Here is a 25,155-nt window from a genome sequence, read left to right on the forward strand (position 1 = left end):
CAGAGGTCAAGCTGTCCAGCATGATGATCTTGTTGCAACAAATTGGAGGAGAGTGGTGATCTGTTCAATCTCGGCAGCAACAAAGTTATGCCTGCTACAGTTATCACATCAGTGAAAACAGCACATGAAATTGGTAGAGCGCAATATAACTCCAATTTTCATGAGGTGTTGCAAATGTGTTCCAAGCCCATAACAGATACCGTACCAAGGAACAAACTTCAATTATTCAGCACCAGCCTGCACAAAACGTCTGAGTCCAAAGACAAACTATCCTTGGTAAAAAGTATTTGGAATCTGTTTTCTAGATTATAGATAGGGTGTCAGACTAGATTTCTTCAACCTAGAGAATCAGGGGCACATTCACAAGGACTTATCTCCACCTTAACGCATCAAAAGTGGAGATAGACCCAACACCCCATTCACAAGCTGGTGCAAACTGCAGACATGGCCAGTATTCCTGCGATAACTGCCCCAAAATGTATCACCACGGCGTACACCACCAACTAACCCTAATGAGATGCAGAGTAGGTGTTCCCGTGCAAAAACACATGAAAAAAACACACCACCCCTTTCACAACAAACTGCCAAATCTGCGAAGAGAACCAAAACCAGACGTTAAGCCGCGGTAGCCGCAGGTATTTAACACCTTCCTCAAGCAGATGTAACCATCCCCCGCATCATGACCCACATCGCCCACAGGCTGACGGTTCCAACACAGCAGAGAACCCACATCCCTCCGCAGACAAAGCTTCGGGCCGTGCTGCATCTTTTGGCCTCTGGTACCTTCCAACCAACAACTGCCAGAGTCGGAGGGGTCTCACAGCCAACCCTATCAAAGTTCATCACACCTGTTCTGGATGCCATCCTCAGCTTCATACCCCAGTACCTTCACTTCCCCAACACTGCGCAGGAACAGCTGGAGACAAAGCAAGGCTTCTACACCATAGCCGGATTCCCGGCCGTGTTGGGGTCAATCAACTGCACACATGTCCCACTTGTGGCCCCTGCGGATACTGCACACCACTATCTCTACAGAAAGCATCAGCATTCCATCAATGTGCAGGCAATAGTGGACCACCGGGGACTCTTCACCAATGTCGTCGCCAACTACCCAGGCAGTGTGCATGATTCCTTCATCTTCCGACAGTCCATCATCAACCAGCGCTTCCAAGATGGCACATATGGAACGGGACTACTCATTGGTAAGTACCAAACCAACACATCACACACCCCAAAGCCACCAACACACAACGCACAACTGTGGGAATGTACACATGACCAAACCACATGCAACATGTCAAACTACACGACCACCTACCAGACATCACTACACCACTCCATGTCGATCCTGTGCTACCCCTGCACCCAATACAGACATTTCATGGCACCACAGTCACACAACAGCTGAACGTGTGGAGATGCGGAATGATGCCATGTGCGAGGATGCAAGTGACCCATGAGTGGGAATGTACACGAGAAGTGAGGCGTGGATGTGCAGGACAGTCATGGGAATGCAAACAACTGATATGTCCATGCAGACCACAACTGCTGGTGACTGGAGAGTAGTGAGCAGTGGACACAACCATGTCACCCCAGGCCATGGGACAGATAGCGGGAGTGTTGCACACTGCGTCCCCTCCTGTGTGCGTGAGCATAGTGGGTTGGCCCCGAGTACGCCAGGGCTGCGCAGGGGTGTGGTGACAAACCCCGTTGCGCAGGGCGTGGTCCACTCCCGGGAAGGCCAACATCACTGACACTGCGGTGCCACGCAGCCTGCCATGAGGGCGACGCTGTGAGCAGCGGGGCCTGCGACCCTGTGCGCCTCCTGCAACCCAGGACGCTGATGGACAGACCAGATCTGCCCGCCCCAGCGCCGCACTGCTTACCTGCCGACACCGTCGTGTGTCACAGAGGGTCCAACACGTCCCGGTGCAAGCACCAAGCCCTAGTCCCGCGACCTCTGCAGCCTCCGCAGACCATCGCTGCCCCCCCGACGCTGGTCCACATCACTCCTTACTAATTTACATGCTCCACCGGCCTGCTCTTTGGCCCAGTAGGTCCTACATGTGGAACAGTGTCCTGAATGGCAGGGACCCCAAGTCCGTGGCAGCGGCCACAGAACAAGGCTCCCTTCAATCAGTGAGGCATAATTCCATATCGCAGGCCTGCGACACGTGGTGCCACTAACCCTGTGCACCATGAGTGACCGTCATCCTCCTGCGGAACATCGTTGGTGTCTGAGCCGGTGGCCTGGGGGTTGTCGTCAGCAACGGACAGGTACAGACTTGGTGTCGGGCCTGGGTCTGTGGCATTCATATCCGCCATGTTGCCGTACACAGCTGGCATGTGCCCTCGGCATCATGCCCTGGGGGTAGACCTCCCATTCTCCCCCGTGACACTCTGCGGAAGGCACCTATGACACATGTGAGGCCCTGCTCTGCCCTCATGACTCTACCCCAGTCTCCCGTGGGTCAGCGTCCCGTGGCGGTGGTATGCGTTGTAATGGTATGCCTTGTAGTGACATGCGTTGTAATGACATGCGTTGTAGTGACATGCGATGTAATGGCCGCGTTGTAATGGCATGCAATGTAAAGGATGTTGCGATGTAACAACTGCATTGTAAAGGTAGTGCTCTGTAATGACTGCGTTGTAAAGGTTGTTTCCCCTCCACGTGCCCTTGCCTCGGCGGACGACTAAGTGAACACTGAAGGGCCTCCCAGGGGACACAATACCTTTGAATGCTTGACGAGTGCTCCGGGACGGCCGGCAGTGTCCGTGCCCGAGCGCTGGTCATCGAGCGGGCCCATGTTGAGCAGCGGAGGCGGTGCGGAGGGCCGCCATTGCAAGCGCTTGCTGAATCTCCTCCCTCTGATGCCTCTGAGTATGGTGTTGTGACTGGACCCGCCGGAGACATCTCTTCAGTTAGACCTCTGCTGCCCCACTGTTCCGCCCGTGATCCTGGAGGAACTGGGTGCTGATTTTAGCAACTGACGTGCAGCTGAGGCGCAAGTGCAGTGGAGAGTTGCCTCAGCTGCCCAGACATTAGAACTTAGCACAATATCCCACTGCCACAGCTCTGATTTAAAAAACAGCGCAGCTTGTGTAAAATGTGATTGCCGGGTTGGATGTGAGATCCTGACTGCAGTGTTCATCGCCGGATTCTGAAACTACACAGGTGAATAGAGACATTCCTTGGAGTTTTATGCTCTACATGCATGCTGGCTGATGCTCCCCCGTGTAACAACATTGCCCGCTACATACAGTTGTGCGGTCCAGCGCCCAGTGAGGGCTGGTGCTCACCATTAGGTTACACACTGCTGTGACTGTACTGCTCATCTCCTGGCTCTAAACTTGCGCAGGTTAATAAATTCACTCCTTGGATTCTATACTGTACATGCATGCTGGTTGCTGCTCCCTTTGTAACAATGTGCCCACAGCTTACCGTTGTGCACTCCAGTGCCCAGTGAGAATTGGTGATCACCAATAGTCTACACACTGCTGTAACACTTAAGAGGGCAGGCATGGGGAAAACAGACAGAGGACAATCCCGGCTCAACTTTGAATCACGTGCGCGAGGCAGATCGCAGCAGAAAGCTACCTCAGATTCAGAGCTGGATGCCATTACTGAACACTCAACGTCACTCGAAACAACGCTTCTAACCATGCAAAGCAGTCTCTAGTCTATAGATGGAAACATTTATGCGCTTAAAACAGGATGGACCATATGTCGGCGAAACTAGATAAACACGCCACCAGGTTAGGCGAAGCTGAAAAACACATCTCAGACACTGAGGATAACTTACAAGTGACCACCAAGACTCTCGAAATGAAAAAGGTGGTCGCCATCATTCAAGCTAAGAATGAGGACCTTGAGGACCACTCCTGTCGTAGAAACTTATGAATTACTGGACTGCCAGAATCGACCAACACGGGGAGACTGGAATCCTATGTTGAGACGATGCTACGTGAGATCTTTGGATCTTTGGGGCGGAGCACCTTGGCGGCTTGCCCCCCGACCCCCCCCCCCCACGGGTGCCTCACCAAGACTGATTATCGCCTGTCTGTTGAACTACAGGGATCGAGACTCAGTTTTGCGCAGGTCCAGGGAACAGGGCACCATAAACTATCAAGGAAATAAACTGGCCTTCTATCCGGACTTCACTGCCGCGGTCCAAGCATCAAAGAAGGAGTACCAATCTGTGAAGAAGCTACTACTGGCAGAGAGTGTTCCATAAGCTATGCTCTACCCGGCCCGTCTGCGCATTGGTGCGGAGGGGAAGTTCAGGATCTTCACTAGCCCTAAAGCAGCCATGGATTATGCTAAAGCCCTAAGGCGTCGCAGTCAAGAAACATCTGGCACACCAGAAGAAGAGGACTAATCCATGATGCACAAAGACTACGGTTGCTCTTGCTGAGTGCTCATACTTTGCATGATGATACCACAAACCCATTGGTACTTGGTTCCTTCTTGCTCTCTGTATGCAAAATAAGAGGGTCACGCTCAGATGCCTCCAGATATCCTAATGGCTGTAAGTTAATTCAATTGTAACACACGCACTGTAGTTGATGCCGCAAGCAGGAACACATTTATGTCCTTTCCTCAGTTTAGATATATACAAGAAGCGGGTAACTTCTTTACGTTGTTCAGCCACCTCCCTTGTTACCTGGGAGGCTAAAGGTGCTCCTGCGCTCCCCCATGGGTGTAGCCCACATCTAATGACTACTGTACCTTGTATTTGGGGGTTGTTGTTGTGTTTAAGTGATGGCTTTGGTAAGTTGGGGGTGCTGAAGTGGGTGGGGCTGGACATAGGAGGTGGAGTAATGGGGGACTGTTTTACATGGCTCAATGTGATCCTTTGATACCAATGTTGAACTATATTTCACTCCACTGTAAAGATGCAAAAAGCAGATTTCACGACGGGATAACATGACAGTGCTAGATAATGAGCGGATATCATGCATGACGTGGAATGTTCGAGGGCAGAATTCCCCCCCCAAAAATAAGACAAGTAATGGCCTATTTGAACAGACATAATATCAGGATAGTACTCCTGCAGGAGACGCACCTGACAAAGCATTCTGAAACAAAGTGGGTGCGCAGTGGGCGGGGTGCAGACTGGCGTCCTCCTACTCAACATATGCCAGAGGGGTGCTCACACTTGTAAAGAAAAATCTTCCGTTCACTTTGATTAAATCCTGCACGGATGATGTGGGACGATATGCTATAATACACGGCAAATAGGCTGGATCACCTATAACCATAGTCAATGTATACAGACCCAACACTAACGAGCCTGGCTTTTTTGAGGGCATATTTAATGTATTACGGGACAGGCCTGGCGCTGAAATTATCTGGGGCCGGGACTTTAATACACATTTGTACCCTAGCAAAGACAAATTCAGAGAGTGTGGTGGCCATTCACCCAGAGCTGCTCAGGTTATAAACAATGGGATGGCTGAACTAGGTCTTGTAGACGCATGGAGAAAGCGATACATTAATAGGCTGGTGGGTATGCACACCTCGATCGCTCATGGCAGTTGGTCAAGGCTGGACTACTGGCTGGTGGTTAAGAGTGCTAATGCATGGGTGTCCACAAAAGACACGCTACCCAGAACACTGTCCGATCACAACCCCATTAGAATCACAGTATGTATCCTATTAAGCTTCCCCCATCAGTTTACATGGCGGTTTCGATCAGAGGAGCTTCTTGATCCTCTATACACCCTAGATCAGGGAGGCTATAGTCCAATATTTTGATTTAAATAAGGGGTCAGTGAGCAGTGCTGCAACACTTTGGGAGGCCTTCAAGGTCAGTATCAGGGGCAAACGCATTGGCACAACAGCAGGCATACTTAAGGATCTCCAAGCCCAACGGTCCAGAGTGGAAAACACACTAGAGCAGCTTGAACAAGACTTTCCCGTGCACGCAAACACTCACCCGTATTAAAGATCTCATACTAGAGTATAACGAATTGGCAGCTGGTGAAGTACGTTACCTATCTAAGAGACACGTGGCCCGTGCATATGGCGAGGGAGGCAGAGACGGACGAAATCTGTCTTACAAGATCAAACAAAGAACAGACCGTCAAATCATAACAAAAATCACAGACCACACAGGGGGATCACTATTCCACATCAGCAATTGCGGCACATTCCGCACATGCTATACAGAATTGTACACCTCCAAAAGGGGAACTGACTCCAAGGAGCTAGAAGACTACCTTGCAGATGTTGTGACCGCCTGGCTATCCGTAGGACACACAAATATCTCTGCCAACCAATTGAGGCCGCTGATATCCGCAAGGCAATTCGATCATTGCCTAACAAGAAAGCACCAGGGCCCGATGACCTCACCTGTGAATTCTATAAGGAATTTGCGGATGAACTGACACCCTAAATGTTGGATATGTACGAAGAAGCCTATGAGTCAGGAATACTACCGCCATCGCTAAGAGAAGCCCTAATAATCACCCTGTTTAAAAAAAAAGACAAACCACCACACATCTGCGAATCATATCGCCCATTGTCACTTATTAATACTGATGCAAAAGTGTTGGCAAAAGTCCTGGCCATTAGGCTCCAACCGTTAATGCCGATGTTGGTTCTCCCAGATCGATCTGGATTTATTCCAGACAGGTCCACATCACACAATTTGCAAACAATTATCGCAACGTTCCATATTCTTGACCCTAAGCTTCAGGCTGAGGCAGTGATGCTGGACACAGCCAAGGCTTTTGATTCCATCGAATGGGGGTATATGTATCAAATACCACAGCGCATGGGGGTCCCTGAATTCCACAGTAGATGGATACGGTTACTGTATACTGGTCCAAGAGTGCGCGTCCGGGTTGACGGGATAACATCAGAACCAATCAGGATCTGTAGAGGCACAAGACAAGGGTGCCCGCTATCGCCGCTGCTCTTTTCCCCTGTGCTGGGACCACTGGCCTGCTTCATCAGCCAACGGCATAGGGATGCGGCCCTTAGATTTGCCCATCGTCTGGTGAGCATATCACTTTATGCTGACAACATGTTGCTCTTTATCAGGGAACCACAAATGTTCTTAGCTCCAATCCTGCGCGAGTGTATTAGGTTTGAGCGCCTCTCGGGGATCAGCATCAATTGGAACAAATCGGTGAAAGTACCTCTGACCATGATTACTGTCCCTCATGCTCTGGAGTTTCCTCTTGAGTGGGCATCCGACCCTGTAAAATACCTGGGGATATGGGTTCATCACGACCCGGAAATGGTCATTAGGGAAAACTATGGCGCTGCCTGCACAGTATTGAAACAACAGGTAGACAGATGATCAAGGATGCCGCTATCATTGGCTGACCACATAGCCGTATCAAGATGACGGTCCTGCCCTGATTTCTATATCTATTTAGCAACATACCCATAAAATTGACTCACCAATTTTTAAAAACCATATGTTCGCTATTGATGAGGTTGGTATGGGGAGGCAAGCTTCCCCGTGTGAGCTGGGATACACTTATACTGGACTATGGTAAAGGTGGCTTTAGAGTCACAGACATGTATCTGTACTATCTATGCACTCAAGCGCAGTTTTCATACTTCTGGTACCAGCACCATGAATTCATTCCTCATGTAGCGGTTGAAGATGGGGAGGCACACCAGATTCCATTAAGATGCATTCTGTCATACTTGCACAGAGGTACCCCCAAACAGGAAATCAATACAATAGATACCACGGTTGCAGCCTGGCAGGCACTGGGCCGGATAGCGGCGAAGCTCCCACTATATGCCCCCATGCTCCCATTAGATCAACATGCAGCACTATCAGTCACACAGGAGGCAGGAGCCATGCATGCCCTGAAATCAGTAGGCATAGACAAAATGCAAGACCCCTACCCAAATGGTAGTTTCATCACGATAGACCAGTTACAATATATTCACAACATGTCGCCGTTATTTTTATTCCAATTCCAACGACTTAAGAACGCGATACAGGCATACTACCATACCTTTCCTGATGAACCACCAACATTGCAAACCTTACAGACACTCCTAGTAAGCCCCACATGGCATAAACTGATTACTAAGCTATAAAGGGCTGCAAGAGACGAGAAAATTATTAGCACGGACAGAAGCCTTTATTGCTGGACTCATAGACTCCTCCCTCAGCTCACACAAAAGAAGTGGGAATATCGCTGTCAGGTAACTAGCGCATTCACGTCCAATTGTAACTTACGCATCATTCATTTTAAATTCTTGCACTAAGCATACAACACACCACTGAAGCTACATAAATATGACCTTCGGGACAATGATACGTGCAAACGATGTGGGGCACAGGGGGCTAACTTCTGGCACATTGCCTGGGAATGCAATCAGGTGGCTGCGTTCTGGGTGGAGGTGCTGCACAGACTACAAACCATGACAACTATTACCCTACATTGTACTCCACAGGTGTGTCTGCTGTGCTACACGCCGGCTCTGAAAAGTGCAATTGGCAAGTTTATTAGAATTGAGTTACTGTTGGCCAAGAGGAGAGTGGCGATGAGATGGGACAGTTCAGCTCCTCCGCTGCCGGACAATTGGATAAGGGATCTTGTGTACTGTAGGGAGAACCTAGAATTGTATGCAGAAGAACTCCCAGCCCCTTCTCGACCCAAAGACATTTGGGAGCCACTGTTGCAATATTTGAGATCTAAGGAACAAGAAACGTTATCAGAATGTGATGATCTATAGCACTGTCAATCTGCATGTATTAATTAAATTTCTGTATCGACAAATTTAATTGTGTTGGAGGGCAATTGGGCACTAAGACTAAATAGCCACAGATTGTTTGTTTGAACTAGTTCTTGCAAAATGTATGACGTTAATGCTATACGCAATATGTGTTTCTGAAACTAATAAAAATAAAAAATTTAAAAACGTACCCTTTTGCCTCTTCCCCGCCTGTCTCACCTCCGTAGTCCTCCCTTGCTCGGAGTTGGCCACTGGAAGCACACCCAAGCTCCCAGTCAGCCAATCACAATGCTGCCTTGCAGCGTTGTGATTGGTCTGAGCACCGTTTTTCAGTGCTCATATTCTAACTGGAGGCCTGAGCATGTTCTCCGCGTAGGCTGTGATGCAGCCTGCACGGAGAACATGCGAAGTGCGCATGACTGTTTTTGGCGGCCCAATAGGGCCGTCAAGCAGTCATTGCGCACTTTAGAAGGGTACAAACACTCCTCCCCTGCCCATGCCCCCTCAGGCAAATCTGTGGGTGAAAGTAAGAGAAAATAAAATGATAATACCACGAGTTAATATCACTTTATTTTCTCTGTCTTTCACTGCAAAAAAGCAGTAGGGCGCTAATCCTCCACCTTAGCAGAGGAGCCGCCACTGCCTGCCACCCAGTAAGAAAATGCCTGAGTGCACCAGTGTGGCTGAGTACCACTAAATGCAATCTACAATGGCTTGGAGGCTAATTCTACAGGAGCGGAGGCCTGAGTCGAACCATAGTGACTTGCATGTTGTTTGCTTGATCCCCAGCCATGAAAGGTATGGGGTGACTGCTGAGGTGTCTATACAGCAGCCCTCTGGAATAGCCTTTGAAGGGTTATGCTATTGATGAAACTGTCAGACAGGGTCTAAAAGCCATGGAATGCACTGTGGTACTGCTTTTTTGAAACCACTGGAGGGCAGAAACAGACTTTTTTCAAAAGAGACAGGTCCCATAAAAAGGCATCTCTATTGGATACACCTGCTTGTCTCAAGAAAAGCCAGTGGATTACATCCACATGTGGCAATGAGGCACCAAAATAGGGCCTACGGTGCACCTCGATTAGTCAGTAGTATCCTGGCCAGCTCTAATGATATATTTTACCGCATCCTGGCCGTCTTGAATGGTTTGAGCCAAAGAGTCTCAAAATTACCCTGGGACTGCAGTCAAGATCACACTGGCCCTGTCCCAAAAGAGTGTGTGTATAATGGCTTAGCAGGTAAAAGGCATTGACTAAACACAATGCCAAGCTGGAGGAAGAGAGCATCTGATTACAGAACTTCTATATCCTTTTTGACTCCCTATCTGGAGAGGTTGTGTGGCATGCATTAGGGTTTGCTTTGCTGGTAGAAGCTTGAACCATTAAACTCTCTGGAGTTGGGTGCCGCATAAGAATATCGGGGTTGCCTTGCGCTAGTCTGTAGTGACTGGTCACCTGCCTGTTGACAGGTGGTCAAGAGCAAGGCTCCGTCCAAGTACACATAAGGGTATCAATCAGGCATTTATTAAATGGAAGTAAGGTCTCAGTAGGGACTGGCCAAGGGTGCAGCACCTCAGTAAGTGCATTTGTCTTGACTTCAATTGAAGGCAGCTTTAGGTATAGGACCTCAGCTAAGCGTCTAATCCATACAACCAATAATTCACCCTCCTCAACATCATTGTGTGGGGGTAAATCATCCTCATCATCACCATCGTTATTATCAGGTTGATTACAATATGAGTCAAAAATGTTTCAGGCTTTGCAAGAGGGACACTAATATGGGTAGCTCCAGGGATTCCCCTCAGACATTTACATCACATAACAGATCCGGAGGAGAGGTATGTGGTTCTGCATGGTACACTATATGGGAGGGAATTGAGTATTCTCAGTATATATGCCCTCAATAATGATTGTTCCTCCTTCTTCCCTGAGTTAATGACATTGGGCACGCCCCATTTGGGCGTGGCTATAACCGTGGCGGGCGAAAAAATTCTGCGGTGGCTGGAACCCTGGACAGGAAACCCCCACACGCAAACACAAAGCTTCGGATGACGGAGACTTTGGAAGATCTCAGTGAGGGATTGCAGTTGAGGGATGTGTGGAGGGACTGCAACCCCGAGTAAAATAACGTTTTCGTGTGTACCCCGGCAACAGGGACTTCCAGCAAGCTTGACTACTTCTTCCTGTTTTTAGACCTCACCTCAGAGGTGGATGGTATAACGTACTTGCCTAGATATATCTCAGATCATTCCCCAGTCTTGCGAAGTCTGTGGGGGAAACCGGAATGTCTGGAAATACCCTCCTGGCGATTGTTTGCAGAGGCGTTGATGGATCCCCCCTTTGTTGCAGTGATCACTGAAACGCTGACTCGTTACTTTGAGGAGAACTGGGGATCGACCTCAAGTAGGGCAGTGGAATTGGAAACCATGAAGGTTGTCCTCTGGGGAGTCTCTATCAAGACAACCTATGGCGTGCGAAAACAACTATAATGCGGTATACAAAAGCAAGAGCAGGGGTTGTGCAGGTTGGAGGCTCATCTCCACAGGAGTCCCCAGATTTTAGGGGAATGGGGAGCAGCCATATACAAGGCCTACTGCCAAAGGCTTTTCAGAAAGGAATCCACCATAGTGCCCATATTGAAACTTAGGGGAGACAACAGACATTTGGCTTACATGCAGCAGGCTATCCTTGAGGTCCTAGCCAAAACGTTAGCTAGAACATATGAGAAACAGGCACCCTCACCATCGAAAATGGTCTGGGACTTCTTGGAAACTCTTGATTTGCTGAGTCTCGACCCAGAGGGGGAGGATGCTCTTGGAGTGCCTATAAACAGAGAACAAGTCTTGGCAGCTATCAAGTGTCTGAAACCAGCAAACAGCCCTGGGGCCGATGGTCTTCCCTCTGAGTTTTACAAGATGTTTGCCTTGCAGCTAGTGGACCCTCTGCTGTAGGATTACGCTGAGTCCTGGAGGACATAGACCCTTCCGGCTACCTGAGGGAGGCGTTGGCAGTTATGATCCCGAAACCAGACGGAGACCCCGAATTACCTGATTCATACAGACCGATCTCACTTCTAAATCTTGATATGAAAATACTTAGTGGAATCATAGCAGCAAGTCTGTATCCCCACATGCCTCACACGACCCATACTGACCAGGCTGGGTTTATTCAGAAACAAAGCACCACCCACAGCTTACGACACCTGGCATATGTTTGGCATGCCCCATGCTTACTGAAGGATGACTATGCAACGGCGATCCTTGATATATAACAGGCGCTCGATTCAATCAATTGGTCATATATGTGGTTGGTCCTACTGAGATTCGGAGTGGGCCTGGATTTTCATAGATGGGTGCAGCTGTTGTACACTGCCCCGGTCGCCCGGGTAAGGTTGGGAGATTGATCTCTGAGGCATTTCGGTTGCAACGGGGCATGCAACAGGGGTGCCCCTTGTCCCCACTTGTCTTCGCACCCACCATGGAGCCTTTTGCTGCCACACTGCGGAGACGGTTGGCGTAGTGGGGGGTGAATCTCGGGGTGACAAACCATGTAGTATCTTTATATGCGGACAACACTGCTGTGTTCGCCCAAGAAACCAGAGCAGTTGGTACCTGTCATTATTAAAATTCTTCAGGATTTTGAGACCTTTTCAGGGCTCCATATAAACCTGAGGAAATCTAAACTGATCCACATGGGGAAAATGGCAATGAGGCCAAAGAAGGAGTTGCCCGAGGTGGGTCTATCCTGGGCTACTGAAGGGACTAGGTATTTAGGAATCAAACTAGCACACACAGCCTCATCATACATGAAACTCAATATAGGAAGATTCTTGGAGGGGCTACAAAGCTCTATACATTTCTGGAGGTACCTACACCTATCCCTAATGGGAAAGATTGCAATCGCAAAGATGATCGTCCTCCCCAGATGTCTTTATACAATGCAAAACTCCCTATACAAGATCCCTAGTTATTGCTTTCGAATACTGGAGGGGCTGATGGTGGACTTTCTGTTGGGACTGAAACGGAAACGGGTGCGACTGCGGACACGGCAGCGGGCGTGGGGCGCAGAAAGCCTGGAGATGCCTCGAGTGGAACTATATTATATGGTATCTCACTTACAGCATGTAGTCCACTGGTTGGACGATGAAGAGAATTAGGAAAAACAATTACTGCACGGGTACATGTGGGGAACAATCCTCCCTCCCTGGGCTCTTGATGCTTGGGGCTGGGGCTCTGGCAGATGTCCCACAGATTGTCCAACATGTTACCAGGATATGGGAAAGGGTGGTTTTTAAAGTAGTAAAATGTGCGCCTCAGGCCCCAAATATGCCATTATGGGTGGTGAAACCATTTTGAGAGGTAGCTGATTCCATGTCGGTGCGGAGATGGCCAGAGGGGTGGGGGTGCCACCAGATGGGAGACCTTTATGTTAGTGGGAGATTTATTACAAGGATGGAAGCGAAAGCAGCTTTTGGTTTAGGAATGGGCCAATTCTTACAATATGGGAAAATATCGAGAGTGGCGCGCAAACTCTGGCCATCATTCCCGGTGGAGCCCCCTTGGACCAACGTCTTGTAAACTATGCTTACTATGGCAGAGGGCCGTCGGTTAGTCTCACATCTATATCACTCGGACTGGGAGGATGACCCGGGGGAACCTCTTCCCATCCAGGACAAATGGGAGACCATAATTTGGGAGCCTCTAACTGCCCCTACCTGGAAGTAAATACATGAAGGAGTTACAGGTTAAAGCCGTAAATACTAATGCACGTTTTAAACTTATCCAATATAATTTCATACACCAAACAAATCTCACCCCACGGACTCAGAGCTGGATCTACTGGGAATATTCGAACGAATGTCCTAGACGTGGAGATATAGACGCAGAATTTATTCATATGGTATGGGCATGCCGGCAGCTGACAACATATTGGGTGACTGTCCTGACCCGATGGAGGGCGGCCACAAGGTGGGTAGTATCCCTAGAAATAACGACAGTGTTGCTGGGGCTGGTTCCAGCACACACAAAAAGGAAGCCGAGTAGGAAATTCCAGGTCTTGTCCTGGCGTAAAGATGAATTGCGATAGCTTGACGATGCATCTCGCCTCCGACTATAGAGGCATGGCTAAGGGACATGAGCGAAGAGGCAGCTGCAGAAGCAGTCCACATGAAACTAATCCGGAAGGACGAAAAATGGAGGATGACCTTTGAGCATGGGCAACAATGTCGAAGGATTTACAAAGCCCCCCATATTCAAGAGAAACAGGACCTTAGTACTGGGACCAGAGGGTTGAGTCCCTGCCAAAAATAGATCAGGGAAAATAAAATCAGGAAAGACCTACTGGGATCCTCCTTGATTATGAAGAGAGGCTAGGCATAAGTTACAATTTATAATTAACAACCACAATATGGAAATGGGAGAAGGGTGTGACTGTTAGGGAGTTAACAGTTAATGATTGACAAACAACATGGAAGGCGAGCATGGATGTAAATGTTACTGTGTGCTATATTTGGCAAAGGTCTGCTTTTGGGACACAAGGGAAGGTTGAGGGGATGCTGATGGATCCTAATATGTACATGTATGTTCTTATGATTGAAATGTTAATAAAATTAAAGGAAAAAAAGAGTTAAAAATGCGAAAAGGCCTCTGAGGAAGACCTTGTGGAAGAGGAAGTGCTTTGACTGAATCAGAGCATACTAGGACCAGGTGTTCTGAAGTAAAGTCAGGGGTGACCTTGGTCAGTTCGAAGTGGATTCAGCTCGAAGTCGGACACTTGAATCAGCAGTTGATGCACTGCCACCACTGGTGATGTTGGGCCAATGTCAGTGGAGAAGGAACCAGCATAGATTTTGGAGCTGGAATGGAAGTCTGCGCCAGAGGTGGTGCAGAACCCAGGATGGGTTTGAGGGTCACAGATGGCACAGATAATGGATCTGCCAGTGGTAACTTAACTGGATGCCCTGTGGGCCCTTGGAGCCCAAAGGTGTGCCAGAGGGAGCCAGCAGAGTGCCGAAAATATGCAGCATGGCCTCCTTAAAGGCCTCAACCTTCTGCGGTGTTGCAGATGGCTCGAGAAAATAGGGAGGCACAACTGAACCAGTTGAGGAATCTACTCCACGATCGGCATCTGGAGCAAGATTGATTGGCACCTTAACACCACCTGACTTCCCTTGGGACAGAGAGTGGCTGGCTGTTGTTGAGTCCCACTTTAACTTCTTATGCTTCTTCTTAGAATTAGATTTGGATTTACCAGATGACCTCGCACACGAATTGGATCGGTCACAGGAGTGGCCTTGAAAGCAGGAATGAGTCTGTGCCCTCGACTTGGAGCAGGAGCGGAACTTACATGTAGTCTATCACTTATTTCGGTGTTTGGTAGCAAACAGTTTTCATTTCACGATCCTGAATTGCCTCCGGGTGAATGAAATAAAAATGTTCGCATGACTTGGAGTCTTACACTAAGCCCAAACACCAGAGGCACACCTTGTGCGGGTCCACCATCAACACCTGTTTCTGACAGTCATGGCATAGTTTGAACCCTTTAGTCCTTGCTGGGGGACACCATTCCCTTAGATACATGAAAGGAGTTTTGAAAGAATTTGTGAACCAAAGAAAAGAGAGCAGAGCTCTAGATCCACAATTCAAGGCATTGAAAGAAAGAACAGACATTGTCACATGGGGTGGCATCTATATGTGGCTCCACTCCATCACTTACTGCATGGGACAAGATCAAAACAGCTTCATTTACCAGCACACCGGAGCATTGCTATGGCCTGGTGCCTGCCGAATAGTCTAATGGTGAGGAATATGCGGTTAGAAGTATCCATCAGAATTAATGTGCTTTAAAGATTTTCCATGCAACAGAACTCACCTAGAGGGACTTCTTCCATCTCTGCTGAAAACTGCACTGTTTCAGAGAGAATGGGTGGGACGTCAGAATTCTTTATCGCCACACTACGATGAGAGAAATATAATCAATGTTAATGAGATTAAAACACGCTTCCTTGTCTAGTGAAGCCCTTAAACAAAAATAGGCACAGGTAAAATTTTATATATTAAAGAGTTTGGTACAAGTTGTGAACTGAAGCCTAGGATCCACAAATACAAATCAATAGAAGGGATCTCTTGACAAGGAGGTCATAATCTGTCATAGGGCACACCGACGGTACTCAAAATTACAATTGCTACTTTTTCCTTTTTTCCACAATTACACAATAAATAATCCAACCAACTTGCAATAAGGAATATTCTACTTACTTTTTTATCATAAGTATCTGTTCGTACCATGTAGTGCTGTAGATTAACATGCTTAGCATTATCCTGCAGTCTAGTTTTGAACTTGGCTCCTTTTTGCAAGTAGAATATTGTCTGGGCAGAGCAGGGAAATTCCTCCAAGCTGTAATGCAGCAGTTTTGAAAACATTTGACCATCCATCTAGCTATGCCAGCTTTTGAAAGAGCCTGGCCTTTATGTGGCAGGGTAAAAGCAACATAAAGTTGTTGAGTTTTGCAAAAGAGCTCAGTTCTATCAATGTAATACATGAGAGCACACTTGACAGCAGGGGTGTGAAGGGCCCTCTCTGCCACAGAGTATGACTGTGGGGAGAAGCATGGGAGCTCAATGGTTTGAATGAGTTGGAATGGAGGAACCACTTTCAAAGGGAATTTAGGGTTGGTTCTAAGCCAATCCTGTCTTTCTGAACCAGAAAGAAAGGCTCTTCCAGGGTCTTAAATTGGCTAACATGCCTTAACAATGTGATATCAGCAAGGAAAGCTACTTTTCAGTAAAGGAATTGTAATGGATGTATGACGTTACAACGCACACTATTACAACGCATGCACTTACAACGCATTTTTTACAACGCATAATCCATTACAACGCATGACATTACAACGCATGACACTACAACGCATTTTAAAAAAATACCTTTACAACGCACTACCATTACAACGCATACTACCTTTACAACGCATACCATTACAACGCATAATATTAAATTACATTTAAGGTAAGTATTAGATAGTATAGGGGTAAAAATTACTATTCTAACTCCAGGGGGTGCAACAGTAGGGTAAGTGTTGGATAGTGTAGGGGTAAAAATTACTATTCTAACTCCAGGGGGTGCAACAGTAGGGTAAGTGTTGGATAGTGTAGGGGTAAAAATTACTATTCTAACTCCAGGGGGTGCAACAGTAGGGTAAGTGTTGGATAGTGTAGGGGTAAAAATTACTATTCTAACTCCAGGGGGTGCAACAGTAGGGAAAGTGTTGGATAGTATAGGGGTAAAAATTACTATTCTAACTCCAGGGGGTGCATCAGTAGGGTAAGTGTTGGATAGTATAGGGGTAAAAATTACTATTCTAACTCCAGGGGGTGCATCAGTAGGGAAAGTGTTGGATAGTATAGGGGTAAAAATTACTATTCTAACTCCAGGGGGTGCATCAGTAGGGTAAGTGTTGGATAGTATAGGGGTAAAAATTACTATTCTAACTCCAGGGGGTGCATCAGTAGGGTAAGTGTTGGATAGTATAGGGGTAAAAATTACTATTCTAACTCCAGGGGGTGCATCAGTAGGGTAAGTGTTGGATAGTATAGGGGTAAAAATTACTATTCTAACTCCAGGGGGTGCATCAGTAGGGTAAGTGTTGGATAGTATAGGGGTAAAAATTACTATTCTAACTCCAGGGGGTGCATCAGTAGGGAAAGTGTTGGATAGTATAGGGGTAAAAATTACTATTCTAACTCCAGGGGGTGCATCAGTAGGGTAAGTGTTGGATAGTATAGGGGTAAAAATTACTATTCTAACTCCAGGGGGTGCATCAGTAGGGTAAGTGTTGGATAGTATAGGGGTAAAAATTACTATTCTAACTCCAGGGGGTGCATCAGTAGGGTAAGTGTTGGATAGTATAGGGGTAAAAATTACTATTCTAACTCCAGGGGGTGCATCAGTAGGGAAAGTGTTGGATAGTATAGGGGTAAAAATTACTATTCTAACTCCAGGGGGTGCATCAGTAGGGTAAGTGTTGGATAGTATAGGGGTAAAAATTACTATTCTAACTCCAGGGGGTGCATCAGTAGGGTAAGTGTTGGATAGTATAGTGTAATATTATGCGTTGTAATGGATAGTATAGTGTAATATTATGCGTTGTAATGGTATGCGTTGTAATGGTAGTATGCGTTGTAATGGAATGCGTTGTAATGGTAGTTTTTAAAAATGCGTTGTAGTGTCATGCGTTGTAATATCATGCGTTGTAATGGATTATGCGTTGTAAAAAATGCGTTGTAATGGTAGTGCGTTGTAAAAGTTGCGTTGTAAAGGTTGTTCCCCAATTGTAATGGGCACAAATGTAGAGGTTCAAAAGAAAAGCTCATGATTCTGTTAATGTTCCGCACACGGTCAGGAGGTACCCTGGGTGGAATAACTGTTTGAGTCCTTCCATGAAACCTTGATGACAGAGATTCTGAATAACAACAAGTGTTTCATATTCTTCATATAACTTTCAATGGCATCCAAGTGAAGACGTATGCAAGTAAATGCAAGGGTCGATTGCTGTAGATGACGGAGTTAGCAGAGAATATATTGAACTGCAGGTTTAAGCAGATCTATTTGCTTGGGAATGCAGTTGCCCAAAAATATTTTCCACTTCCAAATGACAAAATTGGTGGTAATGGACGATGTGAATGTTTTCCAGGCTGTAATTTTGGATATGGATGGGTACTATACACCAAAGATTTTGCATTGGAATTACCAGGTACAAGTTCCTTCAACAGAAACAAGGAAAAATAACTAAGCGGAAGAGTACATCGCAGAGGTAAAGAAATTACCTTTAGACTGCAAATTTGGTGTATTACAAGACAATTTCATACGGGACCTGTTGGTGATGCACGCCAAGAATCTAGCCATTCAGGAGCATTTACGGGTCAGTGGTGATTTGGCGTCAAATGATGTGTTGGCAATTGTTTTAAAAACTGAGATGTCGAGTAGGTGTGCTAGGGTGTTAAAACAGAATGCAAAAGATGATGACACTGTTCGAAATTGAGCATCTAAGTACAGTGTAAAAGATTCCAAATCCAAAGATCAAACCAGATGTTAACATTGTGACAGTAAAGAACATTTGGTATTTACCAAAAATTGGCCTGCTGCCATGCAAAAGTGTAGCAATTGTGGCATTGTAGGGCATTTTGTAAAAGTGTGCAGGAGAAGGAAAGACTATCACGTGTGTGAGTGAGCCAGTAAGTAAGGAAGATAAGAAAACTTCAGAAGGTGACAACGAGCACTGTCACAATGTAGCTAGTTTGTGTAGAAGCCTTGTTTTGAATGTTGATGGTAAATCTCACAGACCTAAATTTGAGTGCTGGATGACTGTTGTTGATGTATCCTTAAAGATTTATGCAGATTCTGGGTCCCCATAAACTATCATCAACGAGGAGCTGCGGAGAGAAAGAATTGTCAAACAAAGTTGGAGGGGTCCTCAGGGTTAAAGTGGATAACGTATTGACATGGTTGGGTTTAGGTGGTTTAATTTGAGATTCAAGAATAGGCTGACTCGGGCGGATTGCATGTTGCTATGAAAGGGCCCCCTTGTGTTTGGTTAGTTTGACCATGGAAATTTGCACATTGTGCTTGATCCCAGTAGCAAAGAGCAAGTAATGGTGGTTGATAAAGGAGTGCATATGGGCAATGATATGCTCAAAAGATTTCCAAAGGTTTTTAGTGGTAGGTTGGGGAATTTGAAAGGATTTGAGTACAGAATTATTTTGAAGGATGATGCTAGACCTAATGTCCACAAGGTAAGGAACATTCCTTTCATGGTTAGGGATGAAGTCTCTGAAGAGCTGGAGAAGAAGTTTTCTTTGGGGTTATTGAACCAATAGAAGACTCTGATTGGGTTTCCCCCATTAGTGTTGGCTAGACGAAGCAATGGCAACATGTGCTGTGTGTTGACTTATGCCATTTGAACAACATCATAATTGTTGGCGAATTTCTGTTGCCAAGAATTAATGTGCTGGTAACTTTTGTCAGAATTGGCAAGTGGTTATTCACCATTGACCTATTGTCATCACACCACCAAATTTCTTTAGCTCAGGATACCCAGAAACATACATCTTTTGTCACCCCTGATGGGTGTTTCCAATTTAAGCTCACACCATTTCACCTAGAGTCGGCGGCTGCAGTCTTTCAGTGGTTTAAGTTTTAAATTTTTGGGAAAGAAAAGATGTAAAGGTATTCCAAGACAATATTTTCATTTTTGGTCCAAATGGGGACGAACACGATAAGGGGTTGATGAAGGTGTTAAATATTTTGGAATCCAAGGGTTTAACAGTAGAATTTTCAAAGTGCACGATAGTGGCATGCCTGCTGTCAGAGAAGAATGGAGTAAAACATAAAAGAAGGATAACGTTTTACAAGCAGTTATGACTTACTTGATTGACGGTTGGCCAAGGAAAGAGGGTATAGATCAATCTATGAAATCATTCCAGGAGGTAAGGACTGACTTGACTGTTGGAAGTGGCACAATTCTGAGAGAACAAAAAGTAACTCCACTACAAGATTTGCGAAGAATGGTTATCAGTTCGGAGCAAGAGGAGCATTCTAGAATTACTGGAACCAAGTCTATTGCGATGAAGATGTTTTGGTGGTCAGGTATGGATCTTGAGGTGGAAAGATATGTAAGAGAGGGCCCCAATTGTGTTTTGGCTGATAAATCTTTACAGACTTTAACACCAACTATGAGTAAATGTTTGATTCCAGTTGACATTGTAGGACCCTTTGGGAAACCTCAGAAGTATGTGTTGGTTTTTATTGACTTCTTTTGGCAATGGCGTACCGTGAAGGTGGTGGAAAAGGCAACTATGGATACAGTTTGTGAATTCCTTGAACAGATTTATACATTGGAAGGCATTCCTGCTATCATTTTGAGCGACAATGGAATGAAATGTGTCTCCAATAAAACTAAGCTTTATCTTGAAAGCAGTGGTGTGAACCATGAGACCACTGCACTAAACAATCCCAGTGGCAAAAGGTATGGTTGGCAGATTTAACCGTGTGATCAAATGTATCATACAGTTATGTAGGGCAAGTAATGAGGACTGGGTTACTCAACTGGGTAAAATGGTTTGGGCTTACAAGAGTTACTAATAATCGATCAAGTGGAGTATCTCTGTTTATGATGAGGGGTAGGAATCCTGGGACCAAGTTTACACCTGGTTATTTCATATCTGTGTGGAATAGTAGTCAGTTAAAGGAGTGTGGGGAAAAGTAAGAGAGAGTCATTATAAAGGTAAGTTGTATTATGATACTAAGAGAGGTTCAAAATGGGTGAAGGTCAAAGTGGGTGACTGGGTTCGGATTAAGAAACTGGGTTTAGTAGCTCAAGGGAATTGTCGATTTTATGAACTGGAGGAACTTTTTGAAGTTTTGTGTAATTCAGTGAGGTTGATTAACGGTAAAGTATGGAATCTTAATTGAGTGGCTGTGGATCCAAATGAGATATGGAAGCAAGTTCATGGGGAGTCACATAAGTTTGAAGCTGACTTTTTGGAGGATTTTGAGATGATGGAAAGATGGTCAGCAATGGAAGGGAACACAAGGTACCTGTACATTCAGATATTCTGGAGGAGAGCAGTGAGGCTGTGATGATTGAAGACAGGGAAGTGGCGTTGGAAGAAGCTAATGTGGGAGTGGTGAGTAGTCTGGAGTCACTTCTAGGACTGCTAATGGGAAAATTCATGTACATCATGCTGGACAAGACATTGACAAAAGAATTAGGAAATTGTCAAAATGTTTAGAGGATTATGAGTATGGTAATGTAGAATGCATTTTGTGGTTTATTTGAGTTTTTCTCATTTTGTATTTAGGCCATAGGGTTATTATCTTTGATGTCTGTGTTTTTGTTTCCAACTTTAAGTTAATCAGTTTTGATGGGTTTTTTGTCAATATTTTTGTTTTTTGTAATAAAGAGGGGGATGTGTTGTGGGCTTGTTGGTAAGGTCATCCATGTGTGGAACCTACAATGTAGTGAGGGTTTTGTGATTATGCACAGAACACTGGAGAGGCGACGGTTGGGAAACGGTGGGAAGGAATGTTGGTGATGTTGGCTACTGCAATCTATACTTCAGGCTGCTCACAAAATAAAGTAATTCACTTCTCCAAGGTGTGGATCTTCCTTTCAACAATACCTCCCACCACAGCAAAGGAGCCAAGAAGCATCTTGGTAATCTATGTATAGCCCATCATCAGTCTAGTGAGAAGGAAAACAACAGTCTGCCTCATCGTCTCTAGCATGTGGAACATCTTGAGGGTTCTCTATGCCATCTGTGTTTGGCCACATAATGTCTCAAGTCTCAGAAAATACTGATGATGAGACTAATACACTTCCGAAGATGGTCTTCTAGCATAACTGGCTATGCCCTTGTAATCTCATAAAGAGACATTGGCTATGATCTAGCTGAGCTTGGGTGGAGACCAGACATCAGGGTCACAGTTGGAGACAGAATTTGTGCCACTGAAGCTGGGGGTGGGGAAGGGGCAGGCACCGGCATTGCTGGAACCAGTATGGCCTCCATCAATGAAGTTAAGGTGTGGCTCAGCATTGGTGAGGGTACATACAGAGGTCTAATGGGTTCACAGTTGGTGCTGGAGCAGGAGCTACAAGCGGAAGTCCGACTTGGTTTCCTGCAGAAGCAGGGACCAAAGGTACTCCAGGAGAATCCAGAATTGATCATAGAAGCTGCAGCAGTGCCTCCTAAAAGGCCTCCACCTGCTGCGGAGATTAGGATTCACAGAGAAATTCACAGCGCATTGGAGCATGTGAACCATGGTTGGAATCTGCCCTGAGGGGAGGCCAACCATCTGCACTTCTGTGTTTACAATGAGATTTGGAACATCCTTTCTCTTACACTTACCAGAGGATGGGGACCTGGACTTCTAGCAGTACAGTTTTTTGTGCTCTGTGACATACAATTTTGTCATCTGATCCCTAAAGGCCTTTGGACGCATAAGAGAGCATTTGTTCAATGACTCTGAATCATGCCTACATCCACGATACCACAAACAGATGTCATGCGGGTCTGTGCCATATATTTGCTTTCTGTAGGTGTGGCACCGACTGAAACCTCTAGCCTGAGATCCCTAGCAAAACATCTTCAAAAAAAGAGTTTTTAAAGTAGGTAAGACGCTGACGAAGTTCAGAAGTGGAGTTCCAGATCACCATCGAAGAATGAGGAAAATAAGGATCTGACGCTAATGTGCAACACTTGCACACATATATGGCTTCCTGCTAACATTTGCAAAGGAGCAACAAAGTTAATGCAAAGTCTGATGGCACCGCCTATCAATGCGTAGGAGCAATTGCTAATAACGTTTCTGGATTTTGTCTGATAATTGCAGGAATTCAAAAGGCAAGGCATCTGCAGTTACAATCATCTATCAGAATCTAGAGAATGTCAAAATGAATTTGAGTAAGGAGCAATGCGCACCTCATCACCTCAAATTACTCAAACAGAGAGGCAGATTCAAGTTCCTAAGTTTTAGAATACCCCAAAATCTGAGAACTGAATCAAACCACATGGGGTTTCGAAAACATCTGAAAACCTTTCATACCAGCTTTTGTAGTAAACCGGTCACAGCTAAAGAAAATTAGCACAGTTATAGCTCACTTATCTGACAAAAACTACCCTAAAAGATGACGTTGTCTTGAAGACTTTTAACACTTTAAAGCAACTGACAGAAGACATTGAACACTTAATAAAATTCCCAAATAAATAAATATAGTGGCTAAAATAGATGCCCAAGGCTAGCAATTAACGCATCTTAGGAGAGATAGGAGAGTTTCAAAGTTGCCTGATAATCTACTGTCTTCTCACCTTCTACCTTTTAGACTCTCCAATATGTCCATTACGAAGCAGTGGCTTCTGGTTCATAAACTGTGATTTCAGTGAAAGTCATAGACAGTTGCGTGGGTTTGGAAACCCCGTGGGCTCCTCTTTCAAAGGTGGGCCACCCAGGCATGTGAAAGCTTTAGCAATGAAGCAAAAGCAAGACACACACAGAATAGACTTCCATGAAATTACAAATCACAATCACTATAGTGGTGGCTAGGCGTACATTGATGTCAATAACACTAACAGCCTTATTGCGAGTATGGAGGTCCATAGGACCGCCGTACTCACTGTGGTGGTCCCACCCCCTGCACACTGCGGGCCCGCAGTGTGTGGTCGGAGCGCTACAGGAGCAATGTGTCCGCCGGGGAATCCAGGATCCCGCGCTGTTGTGCAGCTGTCAGGAGCAGGAATATCCTGGGAGTGCCGCTGCAGCACCACCAAGCATATTCTGAGTTGATTGTCAAGTACCTTTTTCAAGGTGGGGAGCCTGTCATGGAGAGGGGGGCAGAGAGGCAACAAAGGGGGCCCTAACAGAGCCCTCTTGCTGCCTCTGGGCGTGAATGCAGGTGGGCACATGTTGCCCACCTGGAATTGCATCCCTGTCCCTGCAGAGTGTGGCATGCATGCCACACCATGCAGGAACATACTGCAGGCGCTGTCAAGGCAGCGGGCAGCATGTTAGGCTCTCGCATGATCATCATAACAGCTCACCGCCGGGAGACCACCCCAGCACTGGCTGCCCACCATTGAATGTAATCGTAATCCGGCGGGCAAGCACACCACAGCTTTGGCAGTCCTCCTGTGGGTGGCACTGCAGGGGGCCGCCAAACCCATAATAAGGCCCTAAATGATAGAAAGACCAGCAATGTGATCATGTCGGGATTTTGTTTTTCCAGCTAAGAAGTGCAGGCAGAAAGCACTACCCAGTGTAAGAGAGACACCGATACCTCTAAAATAGCATCATTGTGCAATTACATTTTTGCTTATTTTTCTAGGGCACTGGTTGAAGTAACTAAACAATGTGAGTAAGTGCACATGATCCATAAAGCATTGTTCAATCTAGAACTTATTTAACCGGCTAACTGAACATTATTCTGTGTTCTCCGGTCTACGAATTTGCCCATTTGTGAAGTCTTGTCATTCCCTTATCGTATAAATAAGTTAATATTGTGCTGCAGAATGAATCAGGGCTCCTTAAAATTCTAACTACAACGTGAATGCATAATAGAATCAAAACTCCAAATAACCATTTGCCACTCATGGCTATAAGTGTGCTTGTGTTGGACATTTTGTTAGTCATTTCAACATACTGGCAATAGCCAACACTGCACAGAATTCAATTTCTGCCAAGTGATTGGCAAATCCAGGAAATAAGACTGTTCACTTCACCTGACAGGAGGAGGCGTGTGATTGACCGGCTCCTGCCCACAGCTACTGAAGTTCCTCGTTGCAACTTCCACTACGTTTTCAATTTGAGCTTTCCACCTTTTTAAACGAAGAAATAAGTTGAATAAAATGAGCATCAGTCTATGAAATTATCAAATTAAAACATCACTGTCTG

The 25,155-nt window shown here is 46.0% G+C and overlaps 1 protein-coding gene across 1 annotated transcript in view; it reads right to left on the reverse strand.

Annotated features, from left to right (window-relative positions):
* The window catches only part of LOC146769594 (rho guanine nucleotide exchange factor 11-like), a gene marked incomplete at its 5' end in the record, with an annotated part of 243,205 nt that overhangs the window by 52,715 nt on the left and 165,335 nt on the right, over nucleotides 1-25,155 (reverse strand). The window contains 2 exon segments of the mRNA XM_085640490.1: nucleotides 15,583-15,665; nucleotides 24,984-25,079. Of these exon segments, the coding sequence (XP_085496616.1) occupies nucleotides 15,583-15,665; nucleotides 24,984-25,079 (179 nt within the window).

Source organism: Triturus cristatus, unplaced genomic scaffold (assembly GCF_964204655.1).
Source record: "Triturus cristatus unplaced genomic scaffold, aTriCri1.1 SCAFFOLD_374, whole genome shotgun sequence".
NCBI lineage: Eukaryota > Metazoa > Chordata > Amphibia > Caudata > Salamandridae > Triturus > Triturus cristatus.